General features: G+C 47.8%; 1 protein-coding gene across 1 annotated transcript; it reads right to left on the reverse strand.

Moving 5' to 3' along the window:
- Positions 1 to 316: 316 nt before the first annotated feature.
- Positions 317 to 26744, reverse strand: CLU (clusterin). The gene is made up of 9 exons (XM_015415181.1): positions 26648 to 26744; positions 15929 to 16044; positions 13785 to 13933; positions 12275 to 12445; positions 8995 to 9403; positions 5927 to 6040; positions 4613 to 4839; positions 2763 to 2944; positions 317 to 626 (listed from the first exon to the last, which is right to left on the reverse strand). Exons 2-9 carry the CDS (start codon positions 16014 to 16016, stop codon positions 620 to 622), a joined length of 1347 nt encoding a protein of 448 aa, XP_015270667.1. The 5' UTR covers positions 16017 to 16044; positions 26648 to 26744; the 3' UTR covers positions 317 to 619.
- Between the last annotated feature and the right edge of the window lie 309 nt (positions 26745 to 27053).

Consider the following 27053-nt stretch of genomic DNA (forward strand, 5'->3'; position numbering starts at 1 on the left):
CCTTCAGCTAACATTAATCAAGGGGTGAGAAGTAGAAAAGATAGGTCAGTGAACAATACCCTACATACAGTAAGTACATCCTTTGTGGAAGGTATGATGAAAAGATTGTTCCCAAATTTTCAGGACTACTATGGAACAAGAAAAGATCTACAGGGACATATCTGCACCCAGGGCACCTGAGGGACAGTTCATGCCTAAGTGGATTTGGAAGTGGTAAAGAGAAGGCCCTCTGCATGTCCTCATTACATTTTACAGGGCTCAGTTCGAGCAGTGGAAGCAAGTGCTTCTGCTGGCCCAAATAAGCAGCTACCTCATATGTATCCAATCTTGCTAATTCACCCCTTAATTCTCTATTAAAAAAAACAACCCAAGTCTAGCAACTCCATTGTACAACGCCAGGTTTAAATCTTTTATTTCAGATGTGGGTTGGCAAAGACCCAGCAGCAAAAGTAGGGCAGGCAACACAGTGTATGAACTACAAGTGCAAACAGCTGGGACTCGGTGGGCGCAGCTCTGCTGTGGCGCTAGGGCAGCTACGAGGCAGGAAGGCGGAAACGGCAGGAGGTTATGGCTTCTTTCTCTCCCTTGTCGTGGCCAAAGATCCAAGTGGCAGAAACAGCTACAGCCTAGTGGAAAGAAGGAAAACAGCTTTATATGGAGGGGTTCCTGGTATGGACCTATGGGGGGGAAATACATATTTCTTAGCACTGTGTGATTTAGGGTTGCCAGCAACAGATTGGAAAATTCCTGGAGATTCTGTGGGTGGAGCCTTGGGAGGGCAGGATGTGGGGTGTAATGACATGGAGTTTGGTGTAGTGGTTAAGTGCGCGGACTCTAATCTGGGAGAACCGGGTTTGATTCCCCACTCCACTTGCAGCTGCCTGCTGGATGACCTTGAGCAAGCCATAGTTCTGACAAGAGCTGTCCTTGAAAGAGCTCTCTCAGCCCACCTACCTCACAGTGTGTCTGTTGTGGGGAGGGGAAGGGAGTTTGTAAGCCACAAGTGAAGGGCAGGGTATAAATCCAATCTTCTCCTCCTCTTCTCTCCAAAGCAGCCATTTTCCTCCAGGGGAACTGATCGCTGCCATCCAGAGATCAGCTGTAATTCCAGGAGATCTCCAGGCCCTACCTGGAGGTTGGCAACCCAAATGTGATCCCATGGAGCACAAGTCTCTGGTAGACATTGTTCCAGGTCACAAGCAGAGAGAGAAAAAGAGAGAACTTTCAGTTCTCGTTTTCAGTAGAGGGACAAAATATTTTGAACCCAGTATCTGAGGAGGTGCCCCTCTCGCTGCACCATCTAACTAGGCCCTGGAAGGATAACAGCTTTTCCATGGAGCAAAAGCCAAAAAGCCAAGAACACAATCTATGTAACACCTTTTCGTAAGGACCAACCCAATGACACGTATCAGAATCACTCATCAGGCCAGATGATACAAAATAAAAAGAGGGAGGGAAAGCTTTTTTTAGGCCGTGATTTTAAGACCTTTTCTTGGCAGTCTGTGGTGGAAATACTTGGGCATGTTCCATGAAGGAGTTAATCTGCATCTAAGCTGTATCAGTTCAGATGGCAAGCTGGGCTTCACACAGACAAAACAATCCCTCCACACAGAAAAGGAGCATCGGGATTAGGTCAGAGCTGCTTCCCCGGTGTGCCAGTTTCTCCACATACAGAGGATGTTCCTTTTTACATGAAAGATTACTCAGTCATACAAGCCCCTCCCAGCTGCCTGAAATGGTATGGTCCAGCAGACACAGGCTGTCCATCTCAGTGATTACAAGGCCATAGCGGTACATTGGTCTCCCCTCAAAATCAACTCAGAAATTCCCATTGGTCCAGAATGCTGCCACTCAACCACTGCCAGGAGCTGGACAGAGAATGCATATTACTCCCATTCTGCAGACGCTCCACTGGCTGCCCATGTTAACCAGGCTCCGTTTAAGGTATCGGTTATCACACACAGCCCTTCATGGCCTTAGTCCTTAATCTGTGGGACCACCTCTCTCTCCCTATGTTCTACCACGACAGCTTCACTCAAGTCATCAGAGGCTTCTGCAGGTGCCAACCTGCAAATGGGCAAAATCAAAAACGGCCCATCCACGTGCTTTCTCCGTTGCGGCTCCCGCCTTGTGGAATGGCCTGCCCAAGGAGATCCAGAAAGCTCCCCCTCTCCTGGCTTTCCTCAAACTATGCCGAACTGGACTACTCAAGAGGGCTTTTCTGCACAGGTAATAGGGCTGCACAGTACAAAATGGCAAGAGTCCAGCAGCACCTTAAAGACTTAACAAAATATGTGGCAGGGTATGAGCTTTCATGAGTCACTGCTCACTTCCAAACAAAATGTGCAAAATGGTATTACAAATTTGCTTAGATAAATGACAAGGGACTGTGGTCTGCACTGCTGCGCACCGCTTATTGTAAGACCCTATCATGTAAATATTGCACTGTTTAATGTGTCATGTGAATACCTATGTTATGCTTCAGTTCTTTCTGGTGGTTCTAGACTTTGAATATCCTAATGCATTGGTTACTGGATGTCCCATTTTGTTAACTGTACTGACTCACTATGTGTAATCCACCTTGAGTCCCTGTGAGAAAGGTGGACTATAAAAAAATGTAATAAATAATCTGTACTAGATATTCCCCTCGACAGCGCTCTGGCAACCCATTTGCTGAACAGGCCATTGGCCTTCAAGTTTGTTCTACAGACTACCCCACCCTACGGCACCATCCCCAGAATCTCACTCAATGCTGCACTCACACTTCGTTGCCCTTGAAATGGTGCAGCGCCTTTTCTGCCACTATTTCCATGAACCTGGGGTCCTCCCAAGGAATGCTTCCTGGCACAGTCAGGTGCTGAGGCTCCGAGTCAAAGAGCCGGATGGTCACCTCGGTGTCAGATGGTCTGGATGGGTCCTCTGGATTGGAGGATCTGGAAAGAACCTTTAAGGGGGGAAAGACATTGGCTGTTAAATACAAGCCATTCGCCCGGAAAACCAATGCTGCTAGAGAAACGAGCATCGCCTTTTCTGACTGTATCACAAGACAGTGCAATACAAAGAACAAGTTACGCGTAACAGAAACAATCTCAGGGCATTCCAGCCAAGCCACAGACTCACTTGGTGGCCCTGGGCAAGGCACGTGCTCAAGTTCACTTCCCAGCCTCTAAAAACAAGGAAACAAAATAAATGTTCACGGCTGTTTATGCCCTGTACAGTGCAAATGCAAAACTAGTGGTGGAAAGTGTTGTCGAGCTGCAGCCAACTTATGGCAACTCTGTTGGGTTTTTGAAGCAAGGGGTCAACAGAGGTGGGTTGCCATTGCCTCCATGGACTTCCTTTGGAGTCTACCATCCAACTACAGACCAGGGATGATCCTGCTTAGTTTCTGAGATGTGGCAAGATGAGGCTAGCCAGAGCCATCAAGATCCAGGCAAAGGCACAATTACAAACACAGGATCAAGGAATCCGAGAGCGCTGCCTTCCATTTTCCTTTTAAGAGTAGCTTCTTCCATGGTTCCAGTCCATTCTTACAGAAATTCTAACTTGTATTGGTTAAAACAATGTAATCCCAGAGTGACGACTGCCATTAATTTTCATAGGTATGATCATGTGGGGCTCTTGAGATCTTATTCCCCCTTACAAAAGGGCATGCCGTGTGAGGAAAAGAAAGAGTGGGGAAAGCCACAGCTATTAAACCTGTCAGCTATAATGGAGGAGGGGCCAAAGCACTTTCTTAGCTTTTCCCTGCCTACAGCTCTAGAATCCAACACCACAGCATAAACATTGCCTGGACCTGTTAAGTTTTAGATGCAAGATTAAAACTGAAGGGAAAAGTTCAAGAGTAAAATCCTGGATTGAAGTATATTTCTAATGTTACCCAGTAGCTGTTATTTATTAACTCAGCTTTAAATCAGGTGGGTTTTAAATTTGGGGACTGGCTGTGGCTCAGTGAAAAGGCTCTGTTTTGCATGCGGAAGGTCCCAGGTTCAGTCCCCAGCACCTCCAGTTTAAGAGGACCAGGCAGGAGGTGATGTGAAAGACCTCCACCTGAGACCCTGGAGAGCCACTGCCAGTCTGAGTAGACAATTGATGGACCCAGTGGTGTGATTCAGTGTAATAAACCAAGCCTACTAGCTGAGAATATAGCCTAGGAATGGATTAGATATAAAGTACTTCAAACAGTGCAAAATGCTTCACATGCATCATTTCATTGCAATACATTGCAATGAGTATTACACAAGTATTATTATCCCTGTATGACTTGCTGAAAGATGGAGAGTGTCGCTTGCCTGGGGGCACCTGGCACTTGCCCACCATGTTCAGTATGACAGCTTTCAGGTTCCGTAGCAGCATTGACAGCATAGTGCCATACAGAGTGGTATTATCTCTAGTCCAGTACTGCCTGGTACTAAATGGGACTGGGCTTTCCCCCACATTATCAAGATCCTTTTTAAAAAAAGATTAATATGGCAAAGACTGAACCTCAGAACAGCTGCGTTCATGACCCCTCCCTAAACTCACCCATACACAGAAGGAGACATAGCTTATAAGTGTGAACACATCTGTATACACACACACACACACACAAATCTATGCCACGGTGACTCACCGTGGTGACCTGCAAAGGCCTGTCGTTGTTCTGGGTGATGTTGGCGAGGCGAGAGACCCAACCAAATTGGGAATTGAGCTGGTCAAGAAGCCTTGTGGTATTGAACATTTCATCTTGGAAGGTCCTGAAGAGATTATCGTACATCCGGCTGAACTGTTCAGCCCTTCGCAGAGCATCCTCAAAGTGCTTTCTGAGCCGGCTCTGATTTGGATCTGTCTCGGAGCAATCTGTGCGGAGCAGTGAGGATAAAGAGAGAGTGGTCTTGGAAACAATCTCAAAGCAGAACTAGATTTGGGTCCAGCAGCACCTTAGAGACCAACATGATTTCCAGGGTCTAAGCTTTCGACAGTCAATGCTCCCTTTGCCAGGTATTGGATGAAGGGAGCACAGGCTCTCAAAAGCTTATACCTCCAAAACATTGTTGATCTCTTAAGATGCTACTGAACTTGAATCTATTTCTTCTACTGCAAACCAACACAGCCACCCTCTGAAAATAATTCCAAGAGCAAAATGCCCTTATCTTTGGAGTCCTGAACAATGTGTTCCAATGTCGTGCCCAAATGATCCATCTCATCATTCCAGGGAGCAAAATTACCCCAAATGCATGCCAGCTCCCCATTCTGAAGGGGGGGGGGATAGGCTAATTGGTGGAAAGCCCTGGTCCACTTTAAAAGCAATGCTGGGCTCATTAAAAAAAAAACAATGTACCCACGCAGAATCACTCATGGTGACCTCACATTTAAAATGGATTACTGGCCCCTCTGCAAAGACTGAGGGTGTAGATACATGCCACACCAGCACACTAACATCATTGCACATGAAAGAACTGGCAACCTTAACCAAGATGCCAGCCAAGGGTAAGCCAGCATGGATTCTTTCATTTGCTCAACACTGCTTTTAAGTGATTTCCATGACCAGTTAATCTGACATTCAAAGTAAGTGATCAGGGTTCTTCTTTGTGGAATTTGGTGCAAACGTTTATTCACTTAGGCAATCTCTCTAATTTTATAGCCCCAGAGTGCCTCAGGTTAACCACAGCAAAACCATGCCATCCATGGTTCACTTCTGCAGTAGGCTGGCCAAATGCAGGAAAACCCTGGGTCTTCAACGGTTGGGCTAGAACTCCTACGTGGGCCCTGCATCAAAGATAGGTGGGCACCAATGCCCCCAGTCACTTAGAGAAAGACAGAGTGAGGAGGATCAGATGCACAGCAGGACAGCAGGGACCTCCAACATTTAACACTTGTGTAAAACAGGGAAGTTTGACAGGTGCCCCTTTCCCTGTAGCAAAGCACAATGCCTTCCCATACTCACCCACATCCAAGATTGCCTGACATTTCTCACACTTCTCCTTCATCCTCAGGCAGCCTGCGGAATTTCGGCGGATCTCACGGCACACCATGCGGTCATTGCTGAAGTTGCGAGCCTCTGAAAGAGGTAAGGGAGCATCACCAGAATGCAAACGGCCTCCAGCCCTACCAGATACATTTAAGTCACTAAGCTCAGTAGAAAAGGTTTAACCTCTGCATTTTGAATGAGTTGCTTCATTCAAGTCCCCGGGTTTACATTTCAGCTTGCATGACTATGATAGAACTAGAACCTCCATGTTCAGTGGGAATATACCTCTGAATACCAAGTGCTGGGGATTAATAATAGGGCACAGCTATCGCCTCCCTGCCCTGCTTGACAGCTTCCTGGGGCCATCTGGTGGCCACTGTGGGAAACAAGATGCTAGACTAGGCAAGCCTTGGTGTGATCTAGAAAGCCCTAAAGGATAAAATCCCATTTCTGTTTAGCTTCATAATTAGAATGCAGGAAGCACTTCCTCAGATATCACATCCGGAATAATAAAAGCAGGCTTTTTTTAAAAAAAAGGTTCCATATTTTGTCCCTACACAATTTATTTATTTTATTTTTTATTTATTCTGGATGACGCTTCTGTCCTTGATCCATTTCAGTCTGGCTTTCGCCCTGGTCATGGGATGGAGATGGTGCTGGTTGTCCTTACTGACGACCTCCGAAGGCATCTGGATCGAGGCGGTGTCGCGGCACTGTTGTTGTTAGATATGTCAGCCACGTTCGATACGGTCGATCACCAGTTGCTCACCCACTGTCTCGCCGACGTGAGGATACAGGGGCTCGCTCTTCAATGGCTGGCCTCCTTTCTCCAAGGTCGGGGACAGAGGGTGGCGATAGGGGAGGAGCAGTCCCGGAGGCACCCACTTGAGTGTGGGGTGCCTCAGGGGGCAGTGCTTTCCCCGATGTTGTTTAACATCTACATGCGCCCCCTCGCCCAGATTGCCAGGAGGTATGGGCTGGGTTGCCATCAATATGCAGATGACACCCAGCTCTATCTGATGTTGGGCGGCCGGTCGGGCTCTGACCCAGAAGATCTGACCCAGGCATTACAGGCAGTGGCTGAGTGGCTCAGGCTGAGCCGGCTGAAATTAAACCCAGCGAAGACGGAAGACCTGTGCCTGAGTCGGAACGGATCAGGGTTAGGGATCCCTCTCCCGACCTTCGATGGGGCGCCATTGGTGTCAGCGCTGGAGGTTAGGAGCTTGGGAGTGTGCCTGGATTCCTCCCCTGACTATGGAGGCACAGGTGGCAGCCACTGCCAGATCAGCATTTTACCATCTTAGGCTGGTTCGGCAGTTGGTCCCCTTCCTTGACCGCGACGACCTGGCCACAGTGGTCCATGCGACAGTCACCTTGGGGTTAGACTACTGTAACGCTCTCTACATGGGGCTGCCTGTGGAGCAGATTCGGAGGCTGCAGCTGGTGCAGAATGCGGTGGCCAGGCTTATGTTGGGTCTCCCCAAGTGGAAGCACATCCGGCCAGGGCTGGAAGCACTGCACTGGCTGCAAATAGCATACCAAATCCATTTCAAAGTGCTGGTACTTGCCTCTAAAGCCCTACATGGCCAGGGTCCAACCTACCTGAGGGACCACCTTTCCCACATATACCCCCAAGAGCACTTTGGTCGGGGACACAAAATCGCCTGGTGATTCCAGGCCCCCAGGAGGCAAGGCTCCCTTTTTGGTGATGGCCCCAACCTGGTGGAACGAGCTCCCGGAGGAGATCAGGGCCCTGCGGGACCTTATGCAGTTCCACAGGGCCTGCAAGATGGAGCTCTTCCGCCAGGCTTTCGCATAGGGGCCGCCACTGCCGCCACCACCAACACTGTGGATAACAACAGGGCTAGGGACGGCCCCAGGAAGACCGCTTATAACACCACATGGCACTGGTACCACCGGACTTACTTGGGACCAACTACAGGATGAGATCACCCCCAAAGAACTGACTGATACAATCAAGAAATTTATTCAGGGACCATCTTGTCTTATGGAGCACTTTATTTTTATCTGTGTCATTTAAGGTTTTATTGCTTTTACTATGTTTTATGTGGGCTCTGCCCCTTGTAAGCCGCCCTGAGCCCGCTTGCGGGGAGGGCGGGGTAAAAATGTTAAAAATAAATAAAATAAAAATTCATCTATGCCCCGCCTTTCTCCCCAGTGGGGACCCAAAGCAGTTCACATCATTCTCCTCTCCTCCATTTTATCCTCACAACAACCCCATGAGGTAGGCTAGGCTGAGAGAGTATGACTGGCTCAAGGTCACCCACTTAGCTTCCACGGGACAAGTGGAGATTTGAACCTGAATCTCAAAGGATCTTAACCACTATACTACTTTTCTCATTCTCTTCCAGAAAACCGAGGATTCAAAGCAAGGGCTCCCTAGCCTGCTGGCAATGCTTCATTCACTGAACGCAGTCTTCCCAGTCGTAAGAATAATCTTGCTAACACAGCATACCAGGGACTGCACAAATTATGGAAAGGGAACAGCGCTACCCTTTCCCCCAGAGCAAATGCCTACGTATGAAGCTCTAACATTCTGGTAAGAATTTCCACAGCAGAAACCACACAGAAGCGATAGACAGAGTAGAACAGAGGTTGTGCCAGGCTGTGTTTGGGGAGACTCCGGTTCAATCCCATGAAGCTGGCAGGGTGACTCTGAGCCTGTCGTTCTCTCCAAGCCTGACCTACCTCACGGGGCTGCTGTGAGGATAAAAATGGAGATGGAGAGAACCATGTCCACAGAGCTTAGACCGAGAGTGAAATAAAAATGCAAAAAATAAGGAAGGGTAAGGCAGGACACTCAAGATGTTTAAGACAAGCTCAGCTCAGTACAAACATGATTACTCAATCAGACCACCAGTCCATCAAGATCACCACTGCTTACTCGGACTGTCAGTGGCTCTCCAGGGCCTCACCTGCCCTTTGGTCCTTTCAACTGGAGATCCTTGGTATTGAACCTGGGACCTTCTGCATGCTAAGCAGATGCCCTGCAACTGAGCCGCAGCTCCTCCCCTGCATCTTACCTGTTGGGAATCCACCCAGCCAATTGTCGTGGTTTCCCCCCAGCCACGGATCGTTCTCAAAAGTGTCAAACAATGGCTGGAAAATCCGGGAGAAGTCATGAGTCGGGAAAAGACGGCTTGGAAAGAGAGAGTGGACATTTCTGGCAACTCTGGACCCAGTAAAAGGGAAGCGAAGGCTACGGAAGGGAGCCCAGAAGTTATCAAAGATGCTGAAGGAGGGGGAGAGATGCCCGGAGGCCAGCCTGCTCTCTTGGAAGAGGTCGTCCACACCATCTGCCACCATGCCGTAGCGTTCCTCCAAGTCATGCAGTTTCCGGCCTTGCTCTTCAGTCTCATCCATCAGAGAGTCAACACGCTCTCCGTTCACCCAGATGGAGAAAGGAGAGGAGTGGTTTAGAAACTCCTCCAGCTGTAGAAAACAAGGGCAGGCTCTTAGCATCAAAATGGAGTACCACAGGAGTCCACACTGCCTCACAGCACAGCTCTTAATAAGGTTGTATTATCCTATCCCACAGACCTGTCACACTCATCCAGATATTAAAAGAAAAGGTTTCCTACCCAGAGCTCACAGTGGGTTTTCCCGCATTCACATTTTTGTTGCTTGGGGGAGGGGGGGGGACAGTGTTCTTTTTTTACAAAAATATTAATAGTATTTTCTTATTTTTTAACAAATGAAAATACAGATTATTACAATATAATGTGAGAAAAGCAAAAATCAGTCTGTCACATGACTAGGAGATGTGAAGGCCCGGAAAAAATCGGAAAAAAAACAGTTTTTCCGTTTTTTCCCTGAAGCCTTTTTTGTTTTTTTCCAAAAAAATTGGAAAAATTGAAAAAAGAAAAGAAAAAAATTGATTATGGAACGTTTTATTTTAACGTGATGAATAAAATATTTTAAGACAAGGTGTTCAAATATTTTCCAAATCATTTCTAAAATATATAATGGTATCAGATTGATCTAATTTCTGTGCACTGAGGACAAGCAAGTCCTAGGTTACAAACTGAACTCTCCAATGCAAGAACAAGATGCATTTCTTCCTTTAGGAGGTGCGATTGTCAGAAGAAAATAAAAAAGTTTCAGTTTTGTTTTTGCATGTGGGTGGGTATTCTGTTTGTAATAACTGTTTGGATACACTATATTTTTAATATGCTAGTTGTGATAATTTCATGCCAAGTAAAAATGTCCATAATCATATTTTATGTTCCTAAAGTAACGGAATGACTTTCATTCTAGAAAAGACAAAATAAATGCTAATATAGCATTTTTTTTTCAATGTTTCCAAAAATTTCAATTTTTTCCCAGAAAAAACTAGAAAAAACCCGTGGTTTTTTCCAAGCTTCAAAATTTCCAGAAATTTTACATCTCTACACATGACTAGATACAATTTATAATGTTTCATCAACCAAAAGATACATAAACAGCTTTCCAATATTCTCAAAAGTGTAACAGTTTCTGATAATATGGGTTATTTGGGACTATTCCTCCATCTGCCAAATAACTTACCACAGGAGACCAAACTGCTCTAAACATTTTTTTTGTTATTTTCTACATTTATTGTTCTTGTGTTTACCATAATATGAGTATGAACAAAATATTCCCACAATTTATTTTGCCAAAAGGAAAGTGTTGGGCTATTCTTACGTCTCCATTTTTGTGCAGTGGCTATTCTTGTGTAGAAATTAATGTGGGGGTTTTTTTGCTTTTGTTTCCTGTAGGTAATGACCAAGCTTCCAAAATGACAGTCTCTGGTGAAACAGGTAAGTTATGACCCGCGATAATATTAATTTGTGATAGAATTTGTTTCCAAAAATCGTTTATCTGTGGACAGAACCACCAGCAGTGAATGAAATCTCCCAATTGCCCGCAATTTTCCCCCAACACTTTGGGGGAATAGATAGTGGGGATAAATACCATCTGTTTAGAACTTTCAAAGTATTGAATCAAATATAAGTATTGCTTGAAGATGTCTAGGTTGCTTGTCTGCCATTGTACTTGCTTGACAGTTTAGTCTGGCCTTCTTTTCGATGTGATAACAGACTTTTATAAATTATAGAAATTAAGCCTTTGACTTCCCCCTTCGATTTTTTTAAGTAATTCAAAATCCGTTAGGGCCGGGGTCTGGAAAAAACCTTTAGGCGTTTCTATTCTTGAATGATGCTATTTATCTGTAAAAATCTAAACCAGGGTATACTTTCTCCTATTTTCATTTCTACCTCAGCTTTGTTTAAAGGTAAGCCTTTTTGTGTTAAATCCATTACACGCAGGGTGTTTCTGTGCCCTAGGCGAGGTCGCCTTGTGGCGCAGATGCCAACCTCCCGGTGGGACCTGGAGACCTCTGGAGCCAGCCGCCCTTTTGCCGCCGCCGCCAGCAGAGCCGATCGGGGAGGCCCGCATGGGCGGCGGCAGCGGGGCCAGGAGACCCAGCCAAGGATCATGCTGTGGAGGGGGGGCGAGGAGGCGAGCGACTACGGAGAGCGACGGAGATCGCGGCCAGCCCCGGCCTGCTGGCCCACACTGCGTCCACAGAAAGACATGAGGCGGCAAGGTGGGGGGGGTGTCAGATGCGGCGAGGTGGGGGGAGTCAGACGTGGCGGGGAGGAGACACAGTTCGCTGCCCTCATCCAGGGCCTGCCACCCCATCCAGGGCCCGGCGCTCTAAGCGAATGCCTGGTTCGCCTAGTGGGTGAGCCGGCCCTGATTACACGGGATATGCCAACTTTTTTCCATGCAATGAATGCATTTTTTCCCCCTTGCCTGGCAGGATCCATTCTTGGTTGCTTTTAAAAATTCATTTTGAGAGTGCTCATCTTGTCTATGCTTGGGATGGTTCCAGTATATTTCAGAGAGGGAGTATGTTTCAAAGTCTTCTTCTATTTGTTGCCAGTTCAATATCCCCAAAAGAAATCGTTAATGGCTTTTTGGGGGGATGTGTATTGGCAGTGTACTGTCCCACATGTGTTTTGCTCCCTCTAGTGGTTGATTTGATATGATATAACTTCATGTCTGGCATAAAAACCCAGAGATTTAAACTGCAGGTGTTTATGCTGGACATAACGCGAAGTAATATAGAATCAACCACTGGAGGGAGCAAAACACATGTGGAATATGTGCACTCTGCTAAATTGATACAGGTTTCTAGCTTACCACCGTACCAGTGAATCTAACACACTTCACACTCCTGCAAACCACTTGGTTCTGCACAGATTGATCACCCCATGCTTTTGCACCACATTGTGATCCAAAAATTGCACCAATCCAAGTACATCCTGGCCAACTCACCTGCCTGCCGACCAGGCCGGCACCACTGTGGCATGTCCTGGAGTAGAATTTCATGCAGGTCTGCTTCAGGCACGGCTTGCACTCTTCCCAAAGGGCCTGCATGGTCTCGTTGCAGACCTCCTGCTTCGAGGTCAGCTGCTGCTCAGTCTTTTTGGCGAGGAAGAGGGCCTCCTACAGACAAACACCAAGAATTCTTCGCAAATGTGTCAATGTGGCCTTCATGGGCCCGACCGAACCAGAGATTGAGAGAAGTGAGGGAGAGTGTTCTTCCTTTGACAAGGAAGACCCTTACCTGAGAACAGATGGGAGGATCACATATAAGTTTCCCCCACTGTTTAAAGCTGGGAGAAGCCTGACAAAGCATCTGGGAAGAATTATCTTGAACCTTAACAAAAATGAGTCCAGTGCGCTTGTGGAGAGAGAGAAGGTGCTCTCAGTTTGGTGTAGTGGTTAAGTGTGCGGACTCTAATCAGGGAAAACCGGGTTTGATTCCCCACTCCTCCACTTGCACCTGCTGATGTGACCTTGGGTCAGTCACAAGCTCTGGCACAGCTGTCCTTGAAAAAGAGCAGTTTGTGTCAGAGTTCTCTCAGCCCCACCCACCTCACAGGGTGTCTGTTGTGGGGAGGGGAAGGGAAAGGAATTTGTAAGCCGCTCTGAGACTCCAAGTGAAGGGCGGGGTATAAATCCAATCTCTTCTTCTTCTTCTTCTTCTTCTTCAGTAAACAAGGCACTCAAACTTTAACAGGCGGAGTTAGAAGCAACACCTAAGCAAGGCTTCCTTTGAGGAGAGGGGAAGGAAGTCTTCAACACTCTGCTTACCACGCCACAACTGGCCTGCTCTGGGGGTGTGTGTTTTTTTAGCGCCCATGCTAATTTTCTCTGTATCGTTCCAATTTTAGTAAATGTGCTGCCGAAGCGAGCACACAACTGGCCTACTCTTAAGTAATCACAAAAACATCTCAATTTTTTGTCGTTGTTCCAAACAGAACAGCCATTTTGCCACTAAAATGTGGGCATGGAAGGTTTATGTGAAATCTCCTCATATTATTTGGTTCTGCCTTCATTGTCTCGTAACATAGACCAGAATTGCCACACCATATATAAGTGTGTCTGCAGCCACGTATCCTGCCACTACTCAGTGTAGTGTATGGTGTGGCAGTTAAGAGTGGCGGACTCTAATCTGGAGAACGGGATTTGATTCCCCCACTCCTCCTCCACAAGAAGCCTGCTGGGTGACCTTGGGCTCAGAACTCCCTCAGCCCCACCTACCTCACACACGGTGGCTGCTGTGGGGAAAGGAAGGGAAGGAGATTGTAAGCCGCTTTGAGACTTAGGGTAAAGAAAAGTGGAGTATAAAAACAAACTCTTCTTCCTCTACCCTTGTTATGTAAAAGAAGCTTATCCAGCATGTGTACTGAGATTACTAATTGTGGCTTCAGAGCCAGACACTTTGGAGGGGAAAATATCTTGGCTCCCCAGCCCTGTGGGCCCTCATGCGGACACAGACCTCTTTCTTCTTCTTTGTGTCTTCCAGAGTGTTCAGCATCTGCTGATGATCTTTCTTTGTTTCATCCATGATGATCTTCATCTGCTTGACTCCGCTGATGGCGTTCTCCACCTCCCTGTCAATGTACTTACTCCCCGTTTCAGACATTTCTGAGGGAAAGGGGAAGACTTTGTTTATTTTAATAATCTCATCAGTAATATCACCCTAGGAAACCATTTCACACAATACAAGATTCCTACACTGAAGGCATTTCAGCGTAGAAATGGTACCAAAGGTCATTTACAATGAACACAAGGAGGACTGTCCATCCCCTTCAGGAACTTATACTTTACAGCAGTGTCTGACTGGCCTCGTGCTGGGAACTGAATATGTCTTTCAGGGGGAGCCCCAGATTTGAGAAGGGGCCTTACCAAGTTTCTATCCAGTGACCACTCCGAAAAGGTCTACACTACACATTACAGCCTGTAACAGGCAGGGTTGGAGTTTCCCAAACCTGACTTTGACGCCAACAGTCAGATGTCAAAAGTGGGGGGGGGGACTGGTTTTCCAAGTGCCTTGGGCCACAATTTGGGTCAGATCCATGGCACAGGGAGAGAAGAGACATCGTCCTCTCCCCATGTTCTCTTCCCCCCTACCCAAAACAGTCCGGGGGGGGGCATCACTTGCCCCACTGAAGAGCTGGCATGTGTACTGATGGGCTACACATGCAACCTCCCAACTGGGCAAAGAATCCTTCGTCACCTACCCCTGCCTCTAGGATTTTGAAGAATGTTACTTTCGCAAATTGATTGGTTGGAATCAAAAACTGCTTCAGGAATTTCTCCCTGACAGCTTTGCAACAGTTAATGAAATTAACCAAATTGGCTTATTTGTATTTTATCAAAACCTCAGCTAAATTAGATGAGGCAGCTGTGGACGTATTCCACAGCTGAAGGGATGGGCTAAAGATCATAGCCAGGGCCACACATACCCACTGGCCCATACAGCTTTGTGGCAACTGAACTACTATGGTAGTGGACAGAGTGCTGGACTACCAGATATTTAAGGGCTTGGGGGGGAAATAATTCATTCAAACTCAGAAACAAATGACTATCTCTGCCTCATCCTTATACACAGAGTTAAACTCCCTGTCTAAACACCTCTCTTGAAGCAACCTGCCTATACACTAGCCTCTGCAGATGCCCTATTAAGAGATGCCCAGATGAGACAGGGTGTTTTGCCTGGACGTTTTTGGACTTTGGAACTCAGCATTTAAAAAGATCGCTAAGACCCACACTTCCTGGCTTTTAGATGCATGATCAAAACAATCCTTTTTCCTCAGGCTCCAGGCAATGCTTGATTTTTTATTTCATCTGATCTCAGATGGATGTTCCTTCTGATTTCTTCTGGCTTCTTAAAGATTTGTTTATGGAGCATGATTTTGAATTTCTTTTTGTCATCTGCTCTTTTGGGCTCTATGTTTTAAGAGTCTCCCTTATACTGTTTGCTGTTTTAAGGAATACCTAATCAAAAAGCAGGGCTGAGGATTTAAAAAATAAATACATGAATCAAGTTCTCTGACCATTTTCCAAGCTGTGTCACAATCACTCAAGAGTGTCCTTGGGCTTTGCGGTTACTTACAAAGAGAGCGGTTAATCTCTGTCCAGCTTGCTGGACCGCCAGCCCTGTTGCACAATATGGCAACGTCTGCAGACTATTGTGACTTGTTAAGCACAAGTTCCTGCTGAGTGGCCAGAAGCAGCCAGTGAGTCACTGTTCTGGGAAGTGACTTCACGGTACAGGTGTCTGGCTGGGAAACGGTGCCCTCATGGCTGGAGCCAGGGCCAGCACATCTGGCAAATGTGGGTGTTTGTGGTCGGCAAAGGAGATTGCATCTATTACAGACCCAGGATCAGTCTAAGCAAGCTGCGCTCCCCACTAATTCCCCCACTAATTTCACCAAACCTGGAAAGGGATGCAAAACTTCAGTAGCCAGAATCTAATCTGCTAGCAGTTCAAAAATTCTCCAGCACCCCCTTTCAAGCACACCCCTTTCACTATCTAACTGACATTCTGCACACACAGAACTAAGAAACCCACTGTGCCTTCAACCATACATGGAGTGTAGCATCCACCCTTTCTCCCTCCCCCCATCCCCTACTTACGCTGCAGTTTGTCGGGAGGAACAAGGCAAAAGCCTCCCTCCCAGGAAAGGAGAAGCCCCAGCAGGGGAAGCAGGAAAGTGGGGGTCATCTTGCCTCCAGAAAGAATTCCCAGAGTCCTGCAGAAAAACAACAACAGGAAAATGCAATAGCCCAATCAAATATGGTGGGATTACAAGCCTCTGTTTGAAGAGAGGGATGCCCCCATTCTTTGGCTCTTCTTCCAAGCAGTAGGATATTGCATGACACATTTCCCTTGGGAAATTTCTTATCACCTATACAGAAATTCATTTCTCCATACAGCTCTGGGTAGCCATCAGCCACTACAAGCAGAACTCAGCACACCAGGTTCCTTCTACCACGTTCCTGTCTCTCCAGGCCAACGCCTACAGTTCCTACATCCAAACAGAACAGGGGTCCCCAACCTTTTTGAGCCTGCAGGCACCTCTGGAATTCTGGCACAGCCAGCCACAAAATGGCTGCCCCAGTTTACCTTCGGCCACACGGTGAAGATCCTTGTGCTGTTGTGGTAGCTGCTGCTGAAGCAACATTTTAAAAATCTGCACAGCCAATCAAAACTCCAGTGGCCAATAAGAAGCCTTGCTGGGCAAAAGCCCCACCCACTTTCTAAAAACACTGGCTGCATGCATCACCTTGGACACCTCTGATGTGTAACCTTGGATGTTCTGGACCAGCCAAGAGGGAACCATTTCTTCAGATTGACTGGAACAGATTTCTTACCGGGAGCAATATGGATACTCTGATGGCTGACCATGAGAGGTGATTGCTACATGTCTCTACCATGAGGGTGCTGTGTGCATAAACTGAAAAGGGGGGAAAGATTACTCTCCCCTTCCCCTTTTAAATAAAGTGCTGTTTTAGTGGCTCCCTATGAGGGCAGCTGTCTGTGTGCAGCATGCCAATTCTCACTGCTTTCCTAGGATCGTAACTGTCTGTCTAGGTCAGACATTCACTTATTCACACTGTAAGCCATTTTGAGTTCTGCAAGACACAAATGGGGTTAGAAATGTTTTAAATAAATAAATATGCTCTTCCCACAACCACCTGGAGCATTTTCTGACATGGGCAGTTTCCCACCAAATCATTTCACAATGCAAATGGAAAAACCAAACCAGCCAGAATATTAACCCAAATTGCAAATGTTACTCTTGCTTTCTGTTTCACATTACAAATAAGCCGCCTCAAATACATAACGGGAAGGGTTCAAAATCCATTTAAGCCCCCTGCCAAAAAAGAAAAGAAGTAAAAATGCTGGAATAGTTGAAATCTGTTTGTGCCTAACAAAACTGGGATAGAACAAAACTGGGTTTCTTGGAACCAGGAGTTCGACATCACAGTGCCAGATCCCTTTGGGGGAAGGCAAAACTTCTGTCTTGCAACAATAGGAGCCAAAAAGACTCCAGGTGACACCCCCCCACACACACACACACAGAGGGTCTTGAAAGCAGTTGGGGGTTTGTGTGGCTCCCTCCCATGCCGGCTACAGACGGAGATCCAAAACCAGGAATAGCTGAGCAAAAGCCAGCCAGCCATGATGCCAGTATCCACAAATGGATTGGAAAATAAGCAGTCATCCAAAAAAATTATTTTGGAAGTGTCTAATGCAGAGACATGGGCCAGGGCTGGTTCCAGGTTTTAGGGAGCCCTGGACAGAGAGTTCCCAGGGCCCACCTCTGCTCACTCCAGGCTTCCCCTTTCACACCATCCTTCTTTCCCACCCATCCGCATGCCTCCCACTTGCCTGTGCATCCTTCCCCTGGCCACCACCACCACCACCAATGCTCACTGCCACCTAGACCACTCATAGCCCATTCCCCCTCAAAGGCACTAGCAATGAGAGCCTCTGGGAGCACAGGTGGTGGGGCGCTAGCAAGTGAGAGGGTAGGGTGAGGTTATAGTAGCAGGCCCTGCAAGAAGCAATTTTAGGGTCAGGAAAGCAATTTTTCTCCAGGTCATTTTGGCTGGAGGTCCTGGAGGTTCTTTGTCATCTTCTGGGCTTGGGATCACTGGGGATGTGGGGGGAGGTATTTGTGCATTTCCTGAATTGTGCAGGGGGTTGGACTAGATGACCCTGGAGGTCCCTTCCAAGTCTATGAGTCTATAAGCCCTGGGAGCTGCCCCCCCCCCGAGTTTACTGGTGGCAGCCCTGGGACACAGCAACTGATCAGGGACTTGGCCAGCCTCCCTAGACTGCACAGAACAAGGCTGGAGATCTAAGGTCATGATGAACTCTTAACCTACTGCAAACTTCCTTTAGGAAGTAGCTAGAGAAGGGAGAGAGTACTGAGTGTTCTCGTCTTTTCTTTGCTCCCTTGTTACACCGGAAGGCTTTAACAGAACAGGCACATTCTCTTATTCCTTTATTAAACTTCCTTATATCTTGAACTCTCTTAGGTCTGATCTCTGTAAACTCACCAGGCCTATTCAGTCCAGCTATCTGAAGTGCGGTCCTGGGGAGGAGCAGCAGAGAAACTCACCAGCCCCGGAGCACGATAGCTCTAAAGTGTGGCATTGCGATGGACCGTCTGGCTTGCCGAAGCGTGGCAGGAGGCAGGGCAACTAGGCAGACCCTCTAAATGACAACACGGGTACGGGAGTGTTGGATGTATGACTCTGTCTGGCAGGAGATACTTCCAAGAGTCATGGCTGGTGGGTGCCCGGTTTGTAATTGTCACGCTTGGGGAACAAGGAGTAGGGGTGTCTCACCGAGAAGAGACTTGGAATGGCTGTGGGGTTCTCCCAGCCTCCCAGGGATCCAATTAGATGGAACATGGAAGGGCTTGCAAATCTGTTCTAAAGTCTTTTCTTTCTCTAAAGAAAAAAATAATCCCAGGCTTTAAAAAAAAAAAATTACAGAAAGGGCACAGTAAGGCCCTGACCTGGGTAGCCCAGGGAAGCCCGATCTCGTCAGATCTTGGAAGCTAAGCAGGGCCGGCCCTGGCTAGTATCTGGATGGGAGACCACTGAGGAATACCAGGCTCATGACACAGAGACAGGAGATGGCAAGCCACTCTGAACGTCCCTTGCCTTCAAGCCCCACTAGGGGTCACCAGAAGTCAGCTTGACTTGGAAGGAAGACAGGCAGGCACAACAGGGATTTGGCCAAGAGAGCTGTGCTGCTTCTAGGGTTGCCACGCCTGGTTGGAAAATACCTGGAGACTTTGGGGGTGGATCCGGGAGAGGGCGGGGTTTGGGGAGGGGAGGGGAGGGGCCTCGGCATGGTAGAATGTCGTAGAGTCCACCCTTCAAAGCAGCCAGTTTCTCCAGGGGAGCTGATCTCTGTCAGCTGGAGAAAGGGTTGCCAAGTGTACTTACCCTTGCCGGCGGGGGAGCCTTGCCGGGCTCTGGGAGCTCTCCCAGGACGTTGATCTGGGCCACGCCCCCAATGTGAGCGAAGTGGCTGCGGAGTTCCCCCTGGGGCCCGATTCCGCCGTGGTGGAAATCGGGCCTCCAAAGCGGGAGTTTCCCCGCCCCCCGCCCCCACTTGGCAGCCCTAGCTGGAGATCAGTTGTAAAAGCGGGAGGTCTCCAGGCCCCACCTGGAGGCTGGCAACACCAACTGCTAGTGATGTCACAAGCACTGTTCGATAAGAGCTGATCATGTACCACATTCCATAGTGCTACTGCAACAGCAAACAACAGTACCAGTGACTGTAGCATGTGTCATAGTCTTCCACTGAGCAGAGCCACTTAAGTTGGAGGAAGGCTCCTTAGGCTAAAGGAACATCCTCTAGCAGAAGGTGGGACACATGCCAGTATGTGGGGGCACATGTGCACAGAACATGCATTTTTCCACTGACAAAAAAGTTGCTCTTTAGTGTGTGTGTGTGTGTGGGGGGATAACATAACCCTGAACAGAAATCTCACTTTAAGGAATCCCAATTAAACTTTAAAATTGCAAATCTCTGCGAGGCAAGCTAAAGGTTAAGAGTCGCTAGATTAAATGTCCCAAGCAAATATTATTTTAAAATATCAACTGCATATTTACTGCATGAAACAGTTATCTGGCAAGGACCATGCCCTCCTCTAGAACTCAGTAGTGAGAAACAAACAAAGAATAGGACCAACATAAACATTGCCCAGGGAACGAGCTACAGCTAGGATCAGTGCATGTGCTCTGCATACAGAGGAGCCAGGTTCAGTTTCCAGCATGTTCAGCTGAAAGAGCTTTGCCTTAAGCCTAGGAGAATTGCTGAGTCAGAAAAAGAAAATACTAGGCTACAGAGACTCAGCTTCATGCCTCAAGTCTGAGCAACACGGATTTCCTTTTGCAGCCCCCCCCCCCTCCAACTTAACTGTGCAGCAGTCACTTCTGCTGGCTCCTTCTCTTCTCTGTCAAGTGGCAATCAACTTACAGCGACCCTTTGTGGGGTTTTCAAGGCAAGAAGTAAACAGAAGCAGTTTACCACTGCCTGCAGAGCAACCTCAGTCTTCCTTGGTGGTCTCCCATCCAAGTACTAACCACAGCCAACCCTGCTGAGCTTCCAAGCTCTGACAAGCTCAGGCTAGTCTGTGCTATTCAGGCTGCAGCTCTGTGGTTTAGGGAGATCTTTTAACGAGACATTCTCTTGCTTTCCGTGTCAGCTCCAAGCCTTTGTATTTAAAGTGCTCCACCTTTTGACTCCCTATTATGCAGCTGCCTTCCTCACTCCCAGGGCCGGGCCAAGATGCTTTGCAGCTCTGCCCAGGGATGTCCCAGCATCAGCATCCCGTGTCACCTTGCAAGGGATCCTGGGACACACATTCCCCAGACTCCTCAGGCGCAGCCAGCAGAGCTGCAAAGCAGCTTAGAACCGGCTTGTGAAAAACATGCCTTCTAACAAGCAGAGTGTAACAAACACGGATGTCACTTCAGACCCATCAGAAGGAAAGTGGTCCAGCCAAAAGGCAGGCCCGCACCTGCTTTGCATCCCTTCATTCTCTGGGCCCACTGAAGCATCCACTGACTCAACACAAGCTGAAGGACGGAGAAAGGAGGCCGCGGAAAGCCAGCAAAGCTGGAAACGTGCCCTTTGGCCTAGCCTAGACAACAAAAGAGGCATGGAAATGCTGGAACAAGCTCAAGGGCTCCTGGAGATAAGGCGCCAGACAGGGAAAAGGCCAAGATTGTTCCTGTTTGTGTAAAAAGCAGTGGGAGTCTCTGCACTGCACCCCCCCCCCCAATGCTCTTCAGTGCTTCTTAGTTTTGAACCACAGGCACATGCCTTCCCTTTCACACCTTCACAGCATTAGCAGATTAAGACACTCACTAGAAGAACTGTGGTTTTCCTTCAGTCCCTGTCTTCAGTGGTCAGCTTTTACTTAGGAAAAGTCAACCAGCCAGCAAACATTGAACTTATAAAGCTGCCTTGTGCCATCTCTCAATCTGTCCAGCCCAGAACTATCCACAGCTCTCTGCAGTCGCAAACCAGAAGCTCTTTCCTTGCAGGAACAAGATTCCAGGGAACATTTGGGGCTGCTGAGGGAAGAGAGGAGGAAGGAGAGATGCACCCGGGGGGGTGGAAATCCAGGCATCCATGGAGCAGTCTAGTCTGTATCCAAGCCATTAATTCTGTGCCAAGCCTCCTTGCGAAGTCTCAAAAGAGTGCCAGGCCCTCCTGAGAGGATATAGTGGCACCAAGACTTCAGTGTAGGCAGGACTTGCTGCCCAAAAAGGAAGCAAAACCCTTGCACAACTTTGTGGCATAGGCATAGCTTCAGAATAGCAAAGCCCCAGGCATGGCAAGCTACGCAGAACCTCTAGCCTTTATTGTGCAGTTTGTGGCAAGGGATCTCTGTTTGCTTAGCCACAGGGAAAGCTACTTTATTCGAGGGAAGAAGAATGTTTTTGTTGCAATGTTCATTCGGTCAATATACATGCTGCCTCTCTTCCTGCATAAGGCAGCCACGGCAGCTCATAATTTGCATACAACACTCAGCCAAAATGATATTAAGATCAGTAGAAAACAAATATAAACATGTAAGAGGATAACAATCAGTGGTCAGTTCATTTAATCACTGAAAGGCACTCTGGAATTTTCAGCTTCCTAGTAGGTCTAGATGTACAGTGCCAATCCCACCGGCAGAAACTGTTCTGTAACGGTGGGGGGAGAGACAACCCCCCCAAATCCCTCCTGTATGTTCCTCTGGGTGTTACTTAGAAGATGCAGGTTCCTCCAGGACGACCTCATTCATAGGCTTTAAAACTCAGGCAAGCTGGTACGGGTACATATACTGAAGGGGCGATGATACTAACCCCCTGATGTGGGTAGCCCAGGCTAGCCTGATCTTGTCAGATCTTGGCTGCTAAGCAGGGTCAGCCTCGGTTAGAACTTGGATGGGAGACCACTAAGGAATACCAGGGTCGTGACGCAGAGGTGGGCAATGGCATACCAACTCTGTATGTCTCTTGCCTTGGAAACCCCACGGGGTTGCCTTAAGTCAGTTGTGACTTGACAGCAAAAGGAAAAAGAAAAAAAGAAAAATATATGAACCCCTACAGGGGCTTTCTGGCCCCTGTCAAGCATCTTAGTCTCATGTTCTTGGAAATGCCCAAGAATATGCTGGCAATTTCTGCAAGCTTAGACAGGGTCCTTAGGCCTTCCAGAAAACAAACCTTTTGCCACAGGCATTCCAAACAAAGAACATTGAATGTACTAATAACAAACAGGGTCCCACATTCCATAAGCATGTGTCAGATCAATTTTCTACTGGCCTCGAGCTTAGCATCTTTTTCTTCCTGCTCTTTGAGCACTCATGCGTAGCAAGTCCAGTTCAAAGCAAGATCAAAGAAAACTGAGATTAATACAGACTGTTCCAGCTTCAAGGCCTCGTCCTTTCGTTATATAGAAATTGGTTCCAGTATTCCCTGCTTCACAATTCATGCCACCAAGGCCTCATTCACCCATTCGTCCTCCACTGTAATGTTTACCATTATCTGTCAATAATGTCCTTCTGCTAACATGTGACACACAGTTCAGCCTCTGCAGAACAGAATAAATGACACCAAAGCCTGACACCGAAAACCTCTCTCTCCTGCAGACCGGAAAGCTGACATCCTTCGGCAAAAGAAGGTCACAGGGAGACTGCAGAGAGAAACTGCTGATCTCATCAGGAAGCCTGAGGCTATCCAGTTAGGACTCAGTCATGATTGTCAGTTCCTTTTAATCATAGGCGTAATCTTCGTGGGGGCGGCGGGGCTTCAGCCCCCGCCGAAATTTTCAGGAAGGTACTCAGCCTCCCCTGGGAGCCACCCTTGCTCCTAGCAAAGCAATGCCTCTGGCCCAGCCCCAGCCCCCCCCGGGAAATGGGAAAGTCTACACCCTTGCTTTTAATACTATAGCGGATACACTGGCTGACCATATCTAGGAGGTCTGTGTTATCACCTATTGCTGCTGTTATGATTGGTCACTGCTCTTTTTACTTGTTTACAACTGAGCCTTGCATACAAGTGTCAGCTATCGGAGAGCCAGTGTGTCAGACTAGGATTTGGGAAATCCAGGTTCAAACCCTCACTCATGCCATGGAAGCTTGCTGGGCGACCTTGTCATGCACTCTCAGCCTAACCTACCTCACAGGGTTGTTTTGAGGATAAAATGGAGGAAAGGAGGACGCCAATAAGCCATTCTGGGTCCCCACTGGGGTGAAAGGATATAGAGAGCCAGTTTGGTGTAGTGGTTAAGTGCGCAGACTCTAATCTGGGAGAACCGGGTTTGAGTCCCCACTCCTCCACTTGCACCTGCTGATGTGACCTTGGGTCAGTCACAAGCTCTAGCACAGCTGTCCTTGAAAAAGAGCAGTTTGTGTCGGAGTTCTCTCAGCCCCACCCACCTCACAGGGTGTCTGTTGTGGGGAGGGGGAGGGAAAGGAGTTTGTAAGCCGCTCTGAGACTCCAAGTGAAGGGCAGGGGATAAATCCAATCTCTTCTTCTTCTTCTAAATAAAGCAAACAAAAAATATTGGACCACTTACTCTCTCAGAGTCACCCATTTCAGGGGTTTTTGTGATAATTAAAAAAAACAGGACAATGATGTATGCCACCCTTGGAGAAAGAGTGGGGGGGCTGAATTTGATTGCATTTCATTACTTTTTAACCCTACTGTTTTCAAATTGTTTATTTTCTTCATCCTATTACATATACTTGCAGAATTAGGCCACTTCCTGCATTGAAAGAAGCAGGCTGAAACCCCTAAATTTACGCCACCATGAATCTGTAAGGCTTTAAGATGTCGCAACGCACGTCTCTTTCTCAGTGTTGCTGCAACAGAGTAACACAGCTACTGCTCTGGAATTTATTACAAGTTTCATTGCAGATCACCCAGCACATTCTCATATGTGGGCCTGAAGTCAGGTTTTCACTGAAGCTGTCTGCAAGGAGAGAATACTTCTATTGGCCAAAGCGAGCATTTCTGCCAGACATACAGAGATAATAACGTAAGATTAGCAATCCTACTGGCCCGATCCAGTCCTGTGTAGAAACAGAAAGCCAGTCTAAAATTCCCTATACATAACTTGCTAGTTGCACCATTTATTTAGGATGCAATGCTTCAGTTTTCTACCTTTTCTTTTAAACTCAACAGTGCTGTGGTAGACAAGCCAGATTTCATGAAGGGTGCAGATAGCAAAGATATATAAATTGCTTCAAGCCCCTCTACAGAGTACCACACTTAGCTATCAGCAAGCGTGGTCTACCGATTTAAATAGACACATCAGTGGGACCAAGTCTGGAAAACTCTGACCAAATTATCCAAATCTTTATATGTTTTCGAGGCCAATATGAAAGTGCTCACCCGTTGGTATCTCACCCCAGCCAAGTTGACACATACTAATTCTCAAATTAAGCCTCTTTGCTGGAAAAATTGCGGGGTTAAGGCTACATATTTGCATTGTTGGTGGGAGTGCAAGGTTATAAATAAATTCTGGTTACAGGTACTCCAAAAAATCAAAACGTTCACTGACTATGAGATACCACCGGATCCAGCCTTAATTCTGTTAAATTTGTGGCCGGCTGATTTGTTTCCAGCTCCATGTAGGAAATTAGTCGGTGCCTTACTCACCGCGGCGAAAATCACCATTGCTAAACAGTGGAAGGACCCAGCCCCTCCGAGTATGCAATTTTGGATTCACAAAGTGGGGGACCTTTTCTTGCTGGAAAATTTCAATACGTTTTATTCAGAAACTCGGCTAGAATGTGAATTGATGAGTCCACTTCATGCTTGGTACCTTCTATTAGATAAGATTCGTGTTGACAAATTTGATTGGGGGTCTGTTAGTGCAGTTAAATATAAACTGTTATTATATAACTAAAGGATGTTTGATAGATGCGGCGCTGTCGGACTGTGTAGTTTGCAGTATTCTTGGACTGTAAATGTACTCTCCTGTTGGACTTGTTTTCTTTTTTTGTGTGTGCGTTAAAATCTCAATAAAATGTGTTGGGGAACAGGAAAAAAAAATGAAGGGTGCAGATAGATAGTGGGACATGTGCGAGAAGAAACTGGAAAGGGGAGATGGGCAGAGCAGAAGCAGGTGAGTACCCAGGCCACGGTCCCTTCCCCAAATAGTAGTTGTGGGTTCATCTGGCACCCAGTATGCAAATTCAAACTTCTCTACATATACCAAGAGGATTACAAAAGATTCTGGGGATCAGTGCACTGCTCCAGTACTACTGTTAGTATTACTGTTATGCACAGTTTCGAAGGCAGTGATGTGAGGTTGCAGCAACACTCCATGCCACAATGGCCAAATGCCAAAGGTATGGTTTGTTACCTGGACCACTTAATCCCACAGAATGCACTGGGATGTCCAGCAGACAGAGCATTCGATTGCAGAAAGAGACCAGAGCTTGAACACACACTCCATTTCTGCACAGTGGCAGATAAAGCACTAAAGGCAAACAGAATCCAGCAGCACCTAGGAAACACAGCTTTAGTGCAGGTAAATCAGAAGCCAGGAATCCTTCTGGCAAGCACTAATCATTTTACACCTTAGCTTACGGGCAACACCACACCCCTCCCAAAGCTGAAGGGACAGCAAAGCCCAACAATTCAAGAGCTCTTGGCTCCCAGGTCCTCCTGCTGCCGGCATGCTCCAACATCTGCTGAAGAACCACCCCATCAAAGATAACCATTAGACCACAGAGCCTCCCCTCCAGATTCCAGAAACTGTTACTTGTTGGGAGAAGTCCCTCTTCTCCAGCCTAGGACGGATCGGGTTCGTCTTTACCCTAAGCTCCCTCTCCAACACGCCCAATCCAAATGGTATATAACTAGGTGTTTTTCACCTACTCACTAACATCTCACTTTTTTTCCCACCGGGACGAAATGCGCAGCGACTCCCAGCACCGAACGCGCGGGCAAGATTCGGGCTGAGCGGCTCGGACGGTTCTATTTATGCCTCCGCCACTCGCGACGGCTTCTCCATCCCCAAACGGAGCAGAACCTGGGAGCTGGCCTGCCCCCCACCTCCCTCCGCAGGAGAAAGGAGAACGACGTCATGCCCCACTTTTCATTCCCTTCTCTTTTGGCGCGCGTGGGAACCAGCCCCAAGACGCGCATGCTTTTGCAAAGGCAGAGCTCTCCCTCTTCCCTCCCCAATCTGCGCCTGGGCATCCCAAGCGAGGCACTCTGCGGGATTGCCTTGACCCCGGCAGCGGGGTCTGAAACGGCCACAGCTTGGTTGCGCTCTTGCCAGAACCCTTATTAGCATCATCATCCGTCCCCACCTACCTCTTCACCGCTCCGGTCCTTCTTGCTCACTCGGACGATCCTTGGCGCAGTGGCCACCGAGCGCCCTTTATAGGCCGGCTCCTCCTCCTCCTCCACCGCCCCCGAATTAGGCAGCCGCCGAACGAAAGGCCTGGAAAGCGGCTGAAGAGCCTGGCCGCCAGAGTACAGAGCCCAGACGCGCCATCAGGGGGCGCCCTTGCTCCACCTCTGGCAGCTCCGCCCGTAGAAAAGCCTGCCTCCACCACCGCGTGTCTGCTCTCCTTTGCTTGTCGCCTGGGGCCGACCAAGCGAGCTACGCCAGATTGAGGCCCGGCCCAGGGCAGGACTTTGCGGGCTTCCATTACACTCTGGACTGGTCCTTCCTTTCCAAGAGCTGGGCTGACAAAATCCAGACGTTCATTTTTAA

The sequence above is a fragment of the Gekko japonicus genome, unplaced genomic scaffold (assembly GCF_001447785.1).
Source record: "Gekko japonicus isolate JY-2015 unplaced genomic scaffold, Gekko_japonicus_V1.1 scaffold63, whole genome shotgun sequence".
Taxonomy (NCBI): Eukaryota; Metazoa; Chordata; class Lepidosauria; order Squamata; family Gekkonidae; genus Gekko; species Gekko japonicus.